This window comes from Microtus pennsylvanicus, chromosome 13 (assembly GCF_037038515.1).
Source record: "Microtus pennsylvanicus isolate mMicPen1 chromosome 13, mMicPen1.hap1, whole genome shotgun sequence".
In the NCBI taxonomy this organism is placed as follows: Eukaryota; Metazoa; Chordata; class Mammalia; order Rodentia; family Cricetidae; genus Microtus; species Microtus pennsylvanicus.
Genome location: NC_134591.1, coordinates 61,553,942 through 61,570,178, shown reverse-complemented (window position 1 = coordinate 61,570,178; position 16,237 = coordinate 61,553,942). Strand labels below are relative to the sequence as shown.

The window sequence follows — 16,237 nt, the reverse complement described above, 5'->3', positions numbered from 1 at the left end:
AGCCTGGTCTACAAGAGCTAGTTCCAGGACAGGCTCCAAAGTTACAAAGAAACCCTGTCTTAAAAAACCAAAACAAAAAAAATGTAGAAACTAAAAAATTTGTAAGTTCTTGAAATTCATGTTTCTAATTATTTTACTACTCTATGTTCTTTCTTTACTTAAGAAAGGATTTCTCCATTGTGTAGCCTTGGCTGTCCTGAAACTCACTCTGTAGACCAGGCTGGCCTAGAACTCAAAGAGATCCACCTGCCTCTTTCTCCCAAGTATTGGGATTAAAAGTATGTACCACCACACCCAGCCATACAACTGTGTTCTATTTTTTTTTAACATTTATTGTGTGTGTGAGGGGGTGGTAGTTTGAATGTAATTGGTCCCCATAAGCTCATAAGGAGTAACATTATTAGAAGGTGTGGCTTTGTTGAAGGAAGTGTGTCACTGTGGGGGCGGGCTTTAAGGTTGTCTATGCTCAGGAAACTGCCCAGTGTCTCAGTTGGCTTCCTGTTGCCCACATGATGTAGGAGTCTCAGCTACTCCTCCAGCACCATGTCTACCATCACATCGCCATGCGTGCCATGTGTGACAGTCAGAGGACAACTTGGGGCGTTCAGTTCTCTTCTTTGACTACGCGGCTCCCAGGGATCAGGGAGCCAGGCTTGGTGGCAGGCACCTTTGCTCACTGAGCCATCTCTCCAGCCCTCACCTGTGTTTATACTTTCTTCACTGTATGTATGTATGTATGAGGTATGTATGTATGATGGAAACAATACAATAATTTGCTCATTTCCCCCAACTCTACCTTCAGTGACATCAACTGGAGTACTCAAGCTGGCACGTGCAACAAACAGGGGCTCATCCTCCTGATTACCTAGACTTAATAAAGTAAGAGAAATCGTAGTGGTACAGGTTAAATTTATTTTTATTTTTTTTTCTGGGGGGGGGTTTCGAGACAGGGTTTCTCTGTGGTTTTGGAGCCTGTCCTGGAACTAGCTCTTATAGACCAGGCTGGTCTCGAACTCACAGAGATCCGCATGCCTCTGCCTCCCGAGTGCTTGGGATTAAAGGCGTGCGCCACCACCGCCCGGCTGCAGGTTAAATTTAGAAGCGCACCACGTCCTCAATAATGATGTTTTAAGGACACAAAATAATGCACCAAAACCAAAGCATTTATTTAAAAGACTGTCATCTAGACCCACGGAAACCTCACACACCTCCAATGGACATTTTTTTCTTTTTTTTCCCAGAATTTTGAAGCTGAAGAACATTTTTAAAAAGATTTATTTAAGCCGGGCGATGGTGGCGCACGCCTTTAATCCCAGCACTCGGGAGGCAGAGGCAGGTGGATCTCTGTGAGTTCGAGACCAGCCTGGTCTACAGAGCTAGTTCCAGGACAGGCTCCAAAGCCACAGAGAAACCCTGTCTCGAAAAACCAAAAAAAAAAAAATTGTAAAAAGATTTATTTATTTATGCATAAACGCTCTTTTGTGTATATGCCTGCATTGACAGGAGAGAGCATCAGAGTCCATTTTAGACGATTGTGAGTCACTGTGTGGGTGCTGGGAATTGAACTAAGGACCTCTGGAACAGTCGCCAGGACTCTTAACCACTGAGCCATCTTTCCAGCCCCAATGAATGAGATTTTAATATTGTCTTCACTGTTTTACTTCTGGGCCTTCAAGAGAAGAGAAAAGTCAACATTCGTCTTGGCTTTGCCAGTCACAACCACATACTGGCTAGAACACGAGGATTCTGTGGAGTCAAGTAGAAATTCCATGATGAATACTTCACGTGCTATTGCTGTAGACAGTGTTCTCGTGTGAGTATACATGCACATGTGTGGACCTGTGTATTTATTCACAAAACTGCTTTCCCTTAGACGTTGGCAAGTTTCCTGACTCCCTAAGAGGCACAGTGGTTTCACATCCACCATCAGAAGGTGTTAAGGCTTTCAGTAGTGAGGGGCTACAAGTGACTGAATTCACAGGCTAAATCAATTGTTTGAGGTGGGATCAAGGAACTCTGCTGTGTGATGGGGAGAGCAGCAGGGACCAGAGACCGTGGGGTGGGAATGACAACCTGTAGGGCACACAGTCAAAACTGTTTTATTCAAGATGGGGAAAAAGAAAGTCTGAACATAAACATGGTGAGCTGACCCATCAGTTCCCACATGGGAGAATGAGTAGCCTCCGTCTTTTAGGTTACAGAGAAAGTTGTGTGTTCAAGAAACAATCTGGTTTTAATGCACCATGGTTCTCACTGAGTGAGAGGAAAGTGGGTACATCGGGTGGCACAGTCAATATTTCTGTTTTGGTTTTTGTTTGTTTGAGACCAGGTTTCACTATGTAGCTCAGGCTGGCCTGGAACTCACGGTCTTTCTGCCTCAGCTTCCTGAGTAATGAGACCGCAGACTTGTACCACCCCGCTCAATCAATGTTTCTGAACTAGACAGGTAAGAATTACGGCTCTGCCACTTTCTAGACATATGACAGCAGGCAAGTCACCACTCAGTCTGAGCTTTCCTGGAAACTATCACCGCCTGCTCAAAAGATACTGGACTAAATCTTTGAGCACAGCGAGGACCTTCAGATAACAGCATACGCATTAAATACTTAAGTGAAAAAAACAGGGCACATAATTATACAATCACAATTATTCATGAGGGATAAAGGAACCCTTCTCACTAGTAATGGTGGTTACTGGGTGGCAGGACAATTTTTCTGTTTTCGTTTGCTTCTTTGTTTGTTTGTTTTTGAGACGGGGTCTTAGTATGCAGTCCTGGTTGGTGTAGACCAGGCTGGCCCTTGAACTCAGAGATCTGCCTGCTTCTGCTTCTCGAGAGCTGTGACTAAAAGCTTGAGCCACCACGCCCAGCTAGGATGGAGTTTTTAATACAATACTCAAATTTTCTACAATAAACTCATTTGAATTTTCACCCTGAAAATATCTTTAAGCTCAGTATAGTGTCTCATTCCTACACCTCTAGCATCAGGGAGGCTGAGGCAGGAGGACTGTGGTAAATTTAAGATCAGTCTGAACTATAGTGTATGTTTTAGGCTTCTGAGACCTTGCCAGAAAAAAAAAAGAGAGAGAAAGAAAAAAAAATAAGCCGAAAGAAAAAGAAAAACCAAAAACTTTTTAAAAAATGATTTTATTTGCTTTGGTGTTTTGCCTGTGTGTATGTCTGTGTCAGGGTGTCAGATCTTGGAGTTATAGAGAGTTGTTAGCTGCCATGTGGTTTCTGGGAATGAACCCCAGCCCTCTGTAAGAGCAGTCAATGTCTTAACCACTGAGCCATCTCTCCAGTCCTGAAAATCCAAAAAACTTTAAAGATTTATAGGATGGAAAAAAAATGTCATTTAGAAGACATAAAAAAAGCCAGGTATGGACTGGAGATAGTCCAGGGCTCATTTGTGAAGAGCACTGGCATCTCTTGTAGAGGACCTGGGTCCGGTTCCCAGCACAAATTGGCTCCAACACCTACCTCTGCCCCCTAGGGCTTATTCATACATGCACAGACACATACATAAATAATTTTATTTTGTATTTGAAACCCCACATGTGATGGCACATATCTGTATCTGGACACTTGGGAGGCAGGGCAGGATTAAGTGTTAAAGACCAGCAGTATGGCTGTTCTACACAGTGAATTTGAAGGCAGTCAGGCTTGTAAAGCCAAGACTCTGACTCAAAACAAAAACAAATACAAAAAAATCCCCAAGACCAATATAATAATATAAAAAGGATCTATATTCTTAGAACACGGAACAAAACGTCTTCTTGCTACACATATATTTGACATAGTCTAATTATTTGCAAAGAATGGAGGAATGGAGGCAGAGGCAAGTGGATTTTGTAGTAGGTTTAAGTCCAGCCTGATCTACATATAAGTTGTAGGCCAGCCAGGGCAACAGTAAAATTCTGTCTCTGCCAAAAAGGATGGGGGGGATAGAGGGATGGCTCAGAGGCCAAGAGCACCCGCTGTCCAGAAGCTTAGGGCTTCATTCCCAGCACCCAGATGGGGGCCAGAGTCATCTGTAACTCCTATGCTGGTGGACCCGATGTCCTCCTCTAGCGTCTCAGGCAGCAGGTGCACACGGCGCACATACACACCGCAGGTAAAACATGCATACACATAAAAACAAATACATCTTAACGAGAACAGATGCCAAGCTCAAAGCTCTCTCCTCACCTACTTCCTGTCTTACCCCGTGAGTTTTCGATGTCAGGAGGACACGAGGAAGGAACAAAGAGGCTATAAATTAACCTAAACATGACTCAAATATTTATGTATTCATTAAAGTTTTACCTATTATCCATCTTAGAGTTCTAGGTGTTAATAGCAACTCTAAATGAAAGTCAAATATAAGCATTTACATAAAAGCATTAGAAGATGATTAATAGGTATTTCCACACAGCTGCAATCTAATCTGCACTTCTAGAGATGAAAAAAAGAACAACTAAAAACATTTACCTATGCTAATCCTCATGAAATTGCAGAAAGAACACCCTCCAGTTTTCCATGCACTCAACTAGGCTAACAGTGTTTTCATTACTGAGGTCACACCCCACACTCCAGATTTGGACAAGGCATCACAATTGGGCACCCTTGAAAATCAGGCTGATTTCCATAATAATTCCTTGAATATTTATGTGTTGGGTTCCAGAAGAAGAGAGTGATTCAATCAACCCATGTTAACAAATTCCCATTTATAAGTTTTAGCATTATATGGAAGGCATTTTCCAGTTGCATGGGGCCTGAACTTGAGATATTCTAAGAAGTCGATGGACTTAGGTAGGAAATGTTTTTTTCAGAAAAGTGATTTATCTATGCTGACTGAAAGCTGGGCCACTGGCAGCTCAGATCCAGTTACGATTCCTAAAACACATCCAGGCTGGTTTTATCTGATGCCTCTGCAGGAATTGAGGCCACGCATTAATGCACTGAAGATAAAATCAATTTGAAAATTTCCTAAATCAAATACCAATCCTGGGGTAATACTCTATGTGCAGGAAAGGCAGCCAACAGTAATAAGAAGCCAATTATAAACTATAAACCACTCGGCTCAAATGTCCTGGTTTGTTACTGGCAAGGCCCATTACACACAGTTTGCACAAGTTGAAGCCACTGACAAGTCAGAATTGCTAACACACGCATATGCACAAGCATGCCAATCCTCTCCAGCCCCCGCACTGAATATAAGGATGCAGCTCAGTTAACAAGAGCTCCTTTGCAATGTTCTATGCCCAAGAAATCCCCAGCAGATCGCTTCCCAGTCTACAAAGCGGTCCAGCTGGGCAGCAAAGGGCCCAGTTTAGTCAGTTCCAGGATTAGTATCCTGACCCTGCCAGGACCTGCTCACTCTTTCTTTACTTTGTAGTCTCTCGCTTATAAATGGGACCGGCGGTGAGGCCTATGAAGACTAATTCCAACAGGTATGACAAACCCCAAGAACAGTAGAACTAGACAGATACTGGTAGTGTTAGTCCCCTGCTTTTCCCTATTTCTAACTCCCTACCTTTAAAACAAGGAGACACCAGTGCCACAGTGGCCTCTCGCAGGGCAGATGGCAGAGCTGCAAGCCTGAAGTATTCTAATTGCTTTCTGTCTATGTCATCTGTGGAGAGTGGAGACAGGTGGGCGTGGGAAAGGTTAACTACACCTTTCTATGGCCACCAGTTAACTCCTTGGACTGTTAACTGAGAATATACTGCTTGCCTTTCACACAGATCTACAGTGTTGGTGAGAAGTGAATTTTTCTATCCTAGGCCTCTCTTGCTCCCTCGTTAAGGCTCGAAACTTGTCCTGGACCACGGCAGCCGGTCACTAGCCATTAGGATCCCTCAGCTTCTAGCCTCTCCAGTTCATTCTTATTTAGTTGGCTGACACATACCATATGCACAGTACAGATCAGTCACACCTTACAAATATAGCCTCTAACTCAAGGAGATTCTTACATAACCTTTTCTGTACAGAGATCTGACCTTGTAACTGTTGGGACTGCTGACCTTCAGTGGCTCTGCTCTGCAACCAGCAACACTCTGCAGGAAGAAGCTCCTATGCAGCTGGTGAGTGTGCTGGATGTCATTCCGATCCCGTGATCCCAGCCCCTTGGACGCTGAGACAGGAGGATTGGAAATTCCAGCCTAAACTAGCCATAATCTTGTCTCAAAAACAAAACTAGTAGTACAGACTTCTGACACCAACACTCAGGAGGCGGAGGCCGTAAGGTTAGGAATTCAACGCATTCTCCACCATTCACAGCCCATTCACGGCCAGCCTGGGTGATATAAGACCCTGTCTAAAAACATCAAAAGAAAAAAAAACCCAAAACAGAAAAAAAAACTTCCAAATGATATCAATGATATCTAGACATGATTTTTTTTTTTTTGGTTTTTTAAGACAGGGTTTCTTTGTGGTTTTGGAGCCTGTCCTGGAACTAGCTCTTGTAGACCAGGCTGGCCTCGAACTCAGAGATCCGCCTGCCTCTGCCTCCCGAGTGCTGGGATTAAAGGCGTGCGCCACCACCGCCCGGCTTTAGACATGAATATTTTTAATATAACACATGACTAAGCCTATCCCCTCAAGAAATACACTACCCATTTACTGAGATGTCTGCCGTAAATCACATCACAAACCACCTACGCAAATATACTCATTGGGTCTGCACTGCTGTGCCCACACAAACTGCCTGAAACACGGGCTCTTTCTGCAGTCCCCTAACCATCCCACCTAACGTCACTGTAGTCACTGAAACACGGGCTCTTTCTGCAGTCCCCTAACCATCCCACCTAACTTCACTGTAGTCACTGAAACACGGGCTCTTTCTGCAGTCCCCTAGCCATCCCACCTAACTTCACTGTAGTCACTGAAACACGGGCTCTTTCTGCAGTCCCCTAACCATCCCACCTAACTTCACTGTAGTCACTGAAACACGGGCTCTTTCTGCAGTCCCCTAACCATCCCACCTAACTTCACTGTAGTCACTGAAACACAGGCTCTTTCTGCAGTCCCTGGCCATCCACCTAACGTCACTGTAGTCACTGAAACACAGGCTCTTTCTGCAGTCCCCTAACCATCCCACCTAACGTCACTGTAGTCACTGAAACACGGGCTCTTTCTGCAGTCCCTGGCCATCCCACCTAACGTCACTGTAGTCACTGAAACACAGGCTCTTTCTGCAGTCCCTGGCCATCCACCTAACTTCACTGTAGTCACTGAAACACGGGCTCTTTCTGCAGTCCCCTAACCATCCCACCTAACGTCACTGTAGTCACTGAAACACAGGCTCTTTCTGCAGTCCCCTAACCATCCCACCTAACGTCACTGTAGTCACTGAAACACAGGCTCTTTCTGCAGTCCCTGGCCATCCACCTAACTTCACTGTAGTCACTGAAACACAGGCTCTTTCTGCAGTCCCCTAACCATCCCACCTAACTTCACTGTAGTCACTGAAACACGGGCTCTTTCTGCAGTCCCTGGCCATCCACCTAACTTCACTGTAGTCACTGAAACACGGGCTCTTTCTGCAGTCCCTGGCCATCCACCTAACTTCACTGTAGTCACTGAAACACGGGCTCTTTCTGCAGTCCCTGGCCATCCACCTAACGTCACTGTAGTCACTGAAACACAGGCTCTTTCTGCAGTCCCTAACCATCCCACCTAACGTCACTGTAGTCACTGAAACACAGGCTCTTTCTGCAGTCCCTGGCCATCCACCTAACTTCACTGTAGTCACTGAAACACAGGCTCTTTCTGCAGTCCCTGGCCATCCACCTAACTTCACTGTAGTCACTGAAACACGGGCTCTTTCTGCAGTCCCCTAACCATCCCACCTAACGTCACTGTAGTCACTGAAACACAGGCTCTTTCTGCAGTCCCCTAACCATCCCACCTAACGTCACTGTAGTCACTGAAACACAGGCTCTTTCTGCAGTCCCTGGCCATCCACCTAACGTCACTGTAGTCACTGAAACACAGGCTCTTTCTGCAGTCCCTGGCCATCCACCTAACGTCACTGTAGTCACTGAAACACAGGCTCTTTCTGCAGTCCCTGGCCATCCACCTAACTTCACTGTAGTCACTGAAACACAGGCTCTTTCTGCAGTCCCTGGCCATCCACCTAACTTCACTGTAGTCACTGAAACACAGGCTCTTTCTGCAGTCCCTGGCCATCCACCTAACTTCACTGTAGTCACTGAAACACAGGCTCTTTCTGCAGTCCCCTAACCATCCCACCTAACGTCACTGTAGTCACTGAAACACAGGCTCTTTCTGCAGTCCCCTAACCATCCCACCTAACGTCACTGTAGTCACTGAAACACAGGCTCTTTCTGCAGTCCCTGGCCATCCACCTAACTTCACTGTAGTCACTGAAACACGGGCTCTTTCTGCAGTCCCTAACCATCCCACCTAACTTCACTGTAGTCACTGAAACACGGGCTCTTTCTGCAGTCCCTGGCCATCCACCTAACTTCACTGTAGTCACTGAAACACAGGCTCTTTCTGCAGTCCCTGGCCATCCACCTAACTTCACTGTAGTCACTGAAACACAGGCTCTTTCTGCAGTCCCTGGCCATCCACCTAACTTCACTGTAGTCACTGAAACACAGGCTCTTTCTGCAGTCCCTGGCCATCCACCTAACGTTACTGTAGTCACTGAAACACGGGCTCTTTCTGCAGTCCCCTAACCATCCCACCTAACGTCACTGTAGTCACTGAAACACAGGCTCTTTCTGCAGTCCCCTAACCATCCCACCTAACTTCACTGTAGTCACTGAAACACGGGCTCTTTCTGCAGTCCCTGGCCATCCACCTAACGTTACTGTAGTCACTGAAACACAGGCTCTTTCTGCAGTCCCCTAACCATCCCACCTAACTTCACTGTAGTCACTGAAACACAGGCTCTTTCTGCAGTCCCCTAACCATCCCACCTAACTTCACTGTAGTCACTGAAACACGGGCTCTTTCTGCAGTCCCTGGCCATCCACCTAACGTTACTGTAGTCACTGAAACACAGGCTCTTTCTGCAGTCCCCTAACCATCCCACCTAACTTCACTGTAGTCACTGAAACACGGGCTCTTTCTGCAGTCCCCTAACCATCCCACCTAACGTCACTGTAGTCACTGAAACACAGGCTCTTTCTGCAGTCCCTGGCCATCCACCTAACTTCACTGTAGTCACTGAAACACAGGCTCTTTCTGCAGTCCCTAACCATCCCACCTAACTTCACTGTAGTCACTGAAACACAGGCTCTTTCTGCAGTCCCCTAGCCATCCCACCTAACTTCACTGTAGTCACTGAAACACAGGCTCTTTCTGCAGTCCCTGGCCATCCACCTAACGTCACTGTAGTCACTGAAACACAGGCTCTTTCTGCAGTCCCTGGCCATCCACCTAACTTCACTGTAGTCACTGAAACACGGGCTCTTTCTGCAGTCCCCTAACCATCCCACCTAACGTCACTGTAGTCACTGAAACACAGGCTCTTTCTGCAATCCCTGGCCATCCACCTAACGTTACTGTAGTCACTGAAACACGGGCTCTTTCTGCAGTCCCCTAACCATCCCACCTAACTTCACTGTAGTCACTGAAACACGGGCTCTTTCTGCAGTCCCTGGCCATCCACCTAACGTTACTGTAGTCACTGAAACACAGGCTCTTTCTGCAGTCCCCTAACCATCCCACCTAACTTCACTGTAGTCACTGAAACACGGGCTCTTTCTGCAGTCCCTGGCCATCCACCTAACGTCACTGTAGTCACCGCTTACTATGCTCTCTGCTTTTCCTCCTGTTTTCCCAGCACTCATCACAACCTGAAAACTTATCCAGAACTGATCAGTTTGTCATGCTCCCCTCCATATTTTCAGTGCCTACAACGGGGGTAAACGGGTGGTGGGGCATCATTTTCCTTCTCAGAGGAGGTTCAGTGTCAGCACTCAACAAGCTGTTTAATCTCGAAACATGACAGGAGCTATGTAGCCCAGGTTAGACCAAACTCAAGGCCTCCACCTTCCAAAGGCTGAAATTATGTGTATGCCACCACAATGAGCCCCTTGGTTATTAGGAAACCCCAGTAACATGTAGAAGAAGAAAAGCCACTGGGAGTTCTAGGTAAACCTGGGTTATATGGCCCAAAACAAAAAAAATAAAAATAAAGAGCTGGCAAGATGGCTCAGAAGGTAAAAGTGGTTGGCATCATGCCCTGACAACCCCAATTCAATTCCTAGGACTCACATGGTGGGAGAACCAACTCTTGCAAGTTGTCCTCTGACTTCCACACAAATGCTGTAGAGTACACATGCACATACGTGTGTGTGCACGTGTGCGCGCGCACACACACACACACACAAATGTAATTTCTTAAATTAAGTTTCAAAGTCAGGTGTACTGGCACACACCTTTAATCCCAGTACTTGGGAGGCAGAAGGCATTCAATGTCAGCCTTGTCTACCAAGTGAGCTCCAGGACAACCAGAGCTAGCTACATAGTGAGACTCCAGTTTGGACAGGGATAAAAAATGAAGGTTTACAGTGAAGTATGACGGCACACACCTGTCTCTGAGCACTATCACCAGGGTGGACGCTCCAGGCCAGTCTGACCAGAGTGAAACCTTTCTATAAAACAAAGAGTGGAAGTTCTCATGCTATAGTTCTGTAGATCCCAGTGGAAACAAAGCCCAGGTGCTGCAGCTCCTCCTTGGATCGTCCCTTGCTTTCTTTGGGCCCTAGGTACTGCTAGTAATGCTGGCTTGTGGCCTTCATCCATCTTCAAAGCCAGCAATTGTCCTGATCAGCCAGGTCACCTAGGAGGTGCCTATTTAACGACACAATCACATTCACCAACTCACCTCACCCTCAGGTTCATATTCATAGGGCCCAGGGACTTACGGTGTGTGCAACTTTGAGGGACCATTAGGTCAAAATGTCACTAATTCCATCATGTAGACATGCCCAAAGCTTGGAGAATCTATCATTGAACTAGGTACAACAGAGCTTCTGGCAATCCCACCAGGCGGTGGTGATACACGCCTTTAATCCCAGCACTCAAAAGGCAGAGGCAGGCAGATCTCTGAGAGTTGGAGGACAACATGGTCTACAGAGCAAGCTCCAGGACAGCCAGAAATGTTAGAGAAATCCTGTCTCAACCACAACACCCCTCACCAGCCAAAAAAAAAAAAAAGAGGACAAATCCAGGGAGGTCAAAATCTTCACTGGGCACCAGGAAGTATAATGAATTCCTAACTCCCAGCACTTAAAAGGGGCAGGATGATAAAACCCCAAGATGAGACTAGCCCAGTCTAAATAAAAAGGGGCAGGATGAAAAAAAACCCCAAGACGAAACTAGCCTAGTCTAAATAAATTTTAGACCAGCTTAGACTAAAAAAAAAAAAAAAAAATCACAAAAGAAAATCTTTGCTGAACAGATTCAAGAGAATACAAGTTTGGTTTTACTGCAGTTAAGGAAGCTTGATAGTAGTGTTTGCCTAGCATGCTAAAAATCTTAAATCTAATTCCCAGTAAAAGGGATGGAGGGCAAGGGTGGAGGAGAAGGTAGGCATGGAATCAACCAGGTTTCTATCTTTTTACATGTGTACAGCTGTACACAGGTAGCATAGCATGGGCTCCAAGAATCAAAACTGTCAGGCTTGGTAGCACTTGCCTGTAACTTGCTGAGCCATCTTGCTTGAGTTCCTCAAAAAGATGTTTCTCTTTTTCAGTTTTTCAAGACAGGATTTGTGTAGGCTTGGCTGTCCAGCGACTAGCTCTGTAGACCAGACTGGCCTCAAACTCAAACTCGCCTGCCTCTGCCTCCAGAAGACATGAACCAACACCCCCTGGCAGTTTTTTTTTTGTTTGTTTTTTTCAATGATAGGGTCTCTCTACATATCCCTGATTATCCTGGAACTGACCAAGGAGGTCTTGAACTCACAGGGATCCGCCTGTCACCAGAAGCTGAAATTAAGGAATGAGCAACCAGGTCCAGCTGATTTTTTTGTATGCAAAAAATAGCATGTTTATAGGTTGGTGGGAATGATCTAGAAAGAAAATGAAAAGGGCATCAGAGAAAGGAATTTAAATCTGAACCCTTTATTCAAATAAGGGATGAAGTCAAATAGATGAAAATGCTTGTCTTAAGCTTAAAAAACAAAAACAAAACCTGAGTGAGAGGGCTGGGCAGATAACTTGGTTAAGTGCTTTGCTGGTTCTGCAGAGGACACGGATTCTGGTTGGTTGTGTTTTTTTTTTTTTTTTTTTGGATTTTCGAGACAGGGTTTCTCCATAGCTTTTTGGTTCCTGTCCTGGAACTAGCTCTTGTAGACCAGGCTGGCCTCGAACTCACAGAGATCCGCCTGCCTCTGCCTCCCGAGTGCTGGGATTAAAGGCGTGCGCCACCACCGCCCAGCATAGGACATAGATTCTGGAAGCACCAGTTCCAGGAGATCAGATTTTCAGCTTCCTTGGACCCCAGCATACATGTGGTACACACAAACTGAAGCAGGCACACATATGCACACTTTTTTTTTTTTTGGTTTTTCGAGACAGGGTTTCTCTGTGGTTTTGGAGCCTGTCCTGGAACTAGCTCTTGTAGACCAGGCTGGTCTCGAACTCACAGAGATCCGCCTGCCTCTGCCTCCCAAGTGCTGGGATTAAAGGCGTGCGCCACCACTGCCCGGCTATGCACACTTTTTAAATCCTAAAAGTAGTGCTTACAGAACAGACCCTTTAAACAGGGGTCCAATGTGTTGGTATTAACAATTTAAGTGTCCACCATAGATGCACCCATCTATGTGTGTCAGAGAGCTGTGAAGGTTTTTAGAGCTTTGGTTCAGTGTTGGCACACTAGCCAAGGCAGTGTTTGCTTGTAGTTGTTTCAAAGCATCACGGTTGAGACTATGCAGCACTATCAGTGCTAACCTAGGACTTCCAGACTGTTCTGCCTCTGCCTTCCATCTCTCCACAGAAGGGCTGGATTATAAATATCCAGCTCTTTAAGCGGCTCCAGGGATGAACTCAGCCTTTTTCCTGCTGAGCAGTCTTTCTGGCCCTTTGTTTCTAGGTTTAAAAACCAATCAGCTAAAAAGAGGGTGGGAAAAAGGCATTAAAGATATTGGGACCCTCCAAGAATAAAGAGTAAATCAGACAGATGTGGCAGGTCTGAGAGGCAATGGCACGAGGCCACAAGACTTTAGACTCATCAGCATATTTAGCTGCACAATTTCAGAGATGGTGGAGTACTTGGCTTAACCACACATAGTATAGGCAGAATGACAAGGTGTAACAATTTCCTGTAGAGCTAAGAGCAATTATCACAACCAGCCACAGAATACAAGGGGGCTAATACAGAGGACAAGGTTAACACTAAAATGTGGGACAAACAGCTTGTAGCTGACATGGCACAAAGCCATCCACAGCCAAGACAAGCTCTTGTCATGTAGCCCAGGGTAGCCTTGAATGCCCTGATCGAACCTTCATGCCCCTAGCCAGAGTGCTTAGATTACAGATAACCCCACACCCAGCTTCTACCCACTATAACTTTGTTTCCTTACAACTGAGGTCCTCTAAAGTAGCATTCATCTTTTCTTTGTACCTCAGCACTTATCTAGTTTGCCAGTGATTAAAGAGAAATTATATGATACATAAAGCAGCTAATTCTCCACTTTTAAGAGTTTTAAGAAAAATTGTAATGCCTTATCCAAACCTATGATGTAAACAAATTCTTTAAACGGAGATGCTGGAATTACTATGTTGCACCCAAGAGTTGAACCAGAACTGTACTAGTTGTATCCGAACTGCAGTCAGGAACATCCTACCGAACACCTCTCACTTCACCTCTGGAAGCACATGATCAGGACATAACTCGGGCCTTGGGAATACCAGAGACAGGAGAGCAAACAAAGTCAATTTGGAGGTGGGGGAAAAAATGCACAAAGAGCATGTAAAATATGTTTTATTGTTCTTTAAAAGGGTTCAGGGTTTGGTTTTAAATCAGGCTGCACACCTTTCAAAAGTCTGACATTTCTCACCATGCCAAACTGGCTTTCGCTAGCAATACTTCATTAAATCCAAAAGAAAAATAAAAAAGTTTTAATTTTGAGGAAAAAAAAAAGTCCAGTTCTGAGAACAATTAACATTAGTCTTATTTAAAGCAAAATGAGGGCTGTTTTGTGATGTTTTATACACCCTTCTCCTCACACAGAACCATGAATGTAATTCTGTCCCAGGCAAGAACTGATACTGATGGACACCTACATGCACACACCCTCATAGGAGCACACATGCTCATGCACAAATGCACACAGCAAAGTTCTGAGCATGTCTAGTGGAAAAAGCTTTGCTGGTTTTGATCAAAACCCCTGGAGTCAACAGTCAATCTAAACGTAGAGGGCAACATATTCTGATCTTGAGTCTATGTTAAAGCAATCTATTGTCATTTTCTGAAATAAGAAAATTTTGGATTGTATCATCATTTTCTACTTTAAATTCTAGAAACAATGTCAAAAAAAAAGCATTATTTTTCATTTTCTGGAAGGCAGGAAGGATTCCACAGATCTAAATTGAGTTAAAAGCAGAACAATTCCAGCAACAGTAAAGAGGCAGCGCACAAAGCTGCCAGCATCTGAGGGACCAAATGAGATGCCTTTCATCCTACTGGCCTAGCCGATACTAACAAAACGGGAAGTTTATGGCTCTGCATAATAAATTCCCAATGGGACAAGATGATGATGCTAGGCCTGCACTCAGGGCTTGGGCAGCAGGGCACTGTCAAGTAAGAAATGTTTAGGGGAAGAGGTCCAGAGTCCCTGGAGATGCCCCTCCACTTGCGTTGTCACTGCAGCCTGGCCAACTGTCTTCTGCAAACAGGGAAAAGCAGCTTTTCTGTGTCAGGCCACTTAACAGAGAACACGAAAAACGCTACCCCCTGATGCCATAGCGCAGTCCCACTGCCTGCTACAGCCTGTGGACACACACTCTCTAGGCATTACTGGCTTTGACAGTGATTTTTTTCCCCTTTAATCTCAGAAGAATCTATCAGTAACAAGGTAATAGGTGGTTACACTAACTATACCTACAGAGAATAATTTGGAAAACCACCACCAGACATTCCTCAAGACCAAAATACTGTAAATGTTCTGTAGCTCCTCTTTTCTGAAATCAGCTCTAAAGTTTTACTATTGCTTTCCCATGACACTGTCGGAGAGCAAATCCACAGCCTACGGCTCTACAGTTAGAAGCATCCTAACTCTCCTGGACATGCTATCGATGACCTAGAGTTGACTCTTCAATAAAGTTTCTGAGATGCCCACTCCTTCCACTGTTGGGAAAAAGGACTCTACTCTCAGCTAAGTTCCAGGAGACAGACTCTTCTTTAAGATGTCATTTCTACACCATTTACCAAAAAAGGCTCCTGGCTAACTTTCATACCTAATGTCAGGTCAGGGTCGTGAGAAAAAGAAACTAAGATGACCTCCCCACCAAAAACTCTTAGATGGTATAAAATATTTGTACTGCTTTTTCTTTGCTTTTTTTTGGGGGGGGGGTGTTTTTTTTGTTTTTTTAATTTTCCTAAAAGTGCCCAGGTGGGCTTAAGGCTGCCAGACACACATCTACAGCAACAAGGCTTCTTTCTATTCCATCTACATGTATCAGGAGGTGGAAGAAGGGGTAGGGGGCAGGAAGGAAGAGAGAAGATAGGGAAAATCCACCTCCCCAAATCCCACAAGGAGACCTATGTGCCAAGCATAATGGAAGTGTGTGCTCCCCAACAACTGGCTCCACACTAGTTAATATTCTGCTGGTTTTCCTCAGACATCTATTTTGAAAAAAGTTTAAAAAACACAGGAGATTCTGAAATAATTCAATCCTGGCAGAAATCAAAACTCCAAAACTAGGAGCAAAATCATCTTTCACTAAATTAATCCCCTTTCCTTTCTTTTTTCTTTTCTTAAACATTTTATTCGTGTTATAGAGGGATTTATCGTTTGCTTTCTTCTCAATCATTAGGAGTTGAGGAGTACTGAATCCATCACTACTTTGATGACACAGGTAAGATTCCAGATTCACATTTCCAGGTACCAAGAGTTCCCTCTAATGCCACGATCCAGTAAGCCTTCCTCTACTTCTACTGAACACAGCAATGCCCATTGGTATCTCTGAAGCGTAATCGCATCTTAGGTCGATATTTCTCCAAGTAAAGCAGCTGTTTGGAATTGAATGCTCCCCTTCTTTTTCTGAAAATACA

General features: G+C 44.9%; 1 protein-coding gene and 1 long non-coding RNA gene across 4 annotated transcripts in view; one reads left to right on the top strand and one right to left on the bottom strand.

Annotated features, from left to right (window-relative positions):
- The first annotated feature begins 1,764 nt into the window (after window positions 1-1,764).
- On the top strand, window positions 1,765-5,412 carry LOC142833578 (uncharacterized). Its single transcript, XR_012907425.1, has 3 exons — window positions 1,765-1,813; window positions 2,382-2,446; window positions 5,376-5,412. It is a non-coding gene; the product is annotated as an uncharacterized LOC142833578 (long non-coding RNA).
- Window positions 5,413-13,929: 8,517 nt separating this feature from the next.
- The window catches only part of Ptp4a2 (protein tyrosine phosphatase 4A2), a 33,078-nt gene continuing 30,770 nt past the window's right edge, over window positions 13,930-16,237 (bottom strand). For all 3 annotated transcript variants that reach the window (XM_075945979.1, XM_075945980.1, XM_075945981.1), the window contains one exon: window positions 13,930-16,226. In XM_075945979.1, coding sequence (XP_075802094.1) covers window positions 16,118-16,226 — 109 coding nt within the window. In that variant the 3' untranslated portion in view covers window positions 13,930-16,117. The remainder of the gene's footprint in view (window positions 16,227-16,237) is intronic.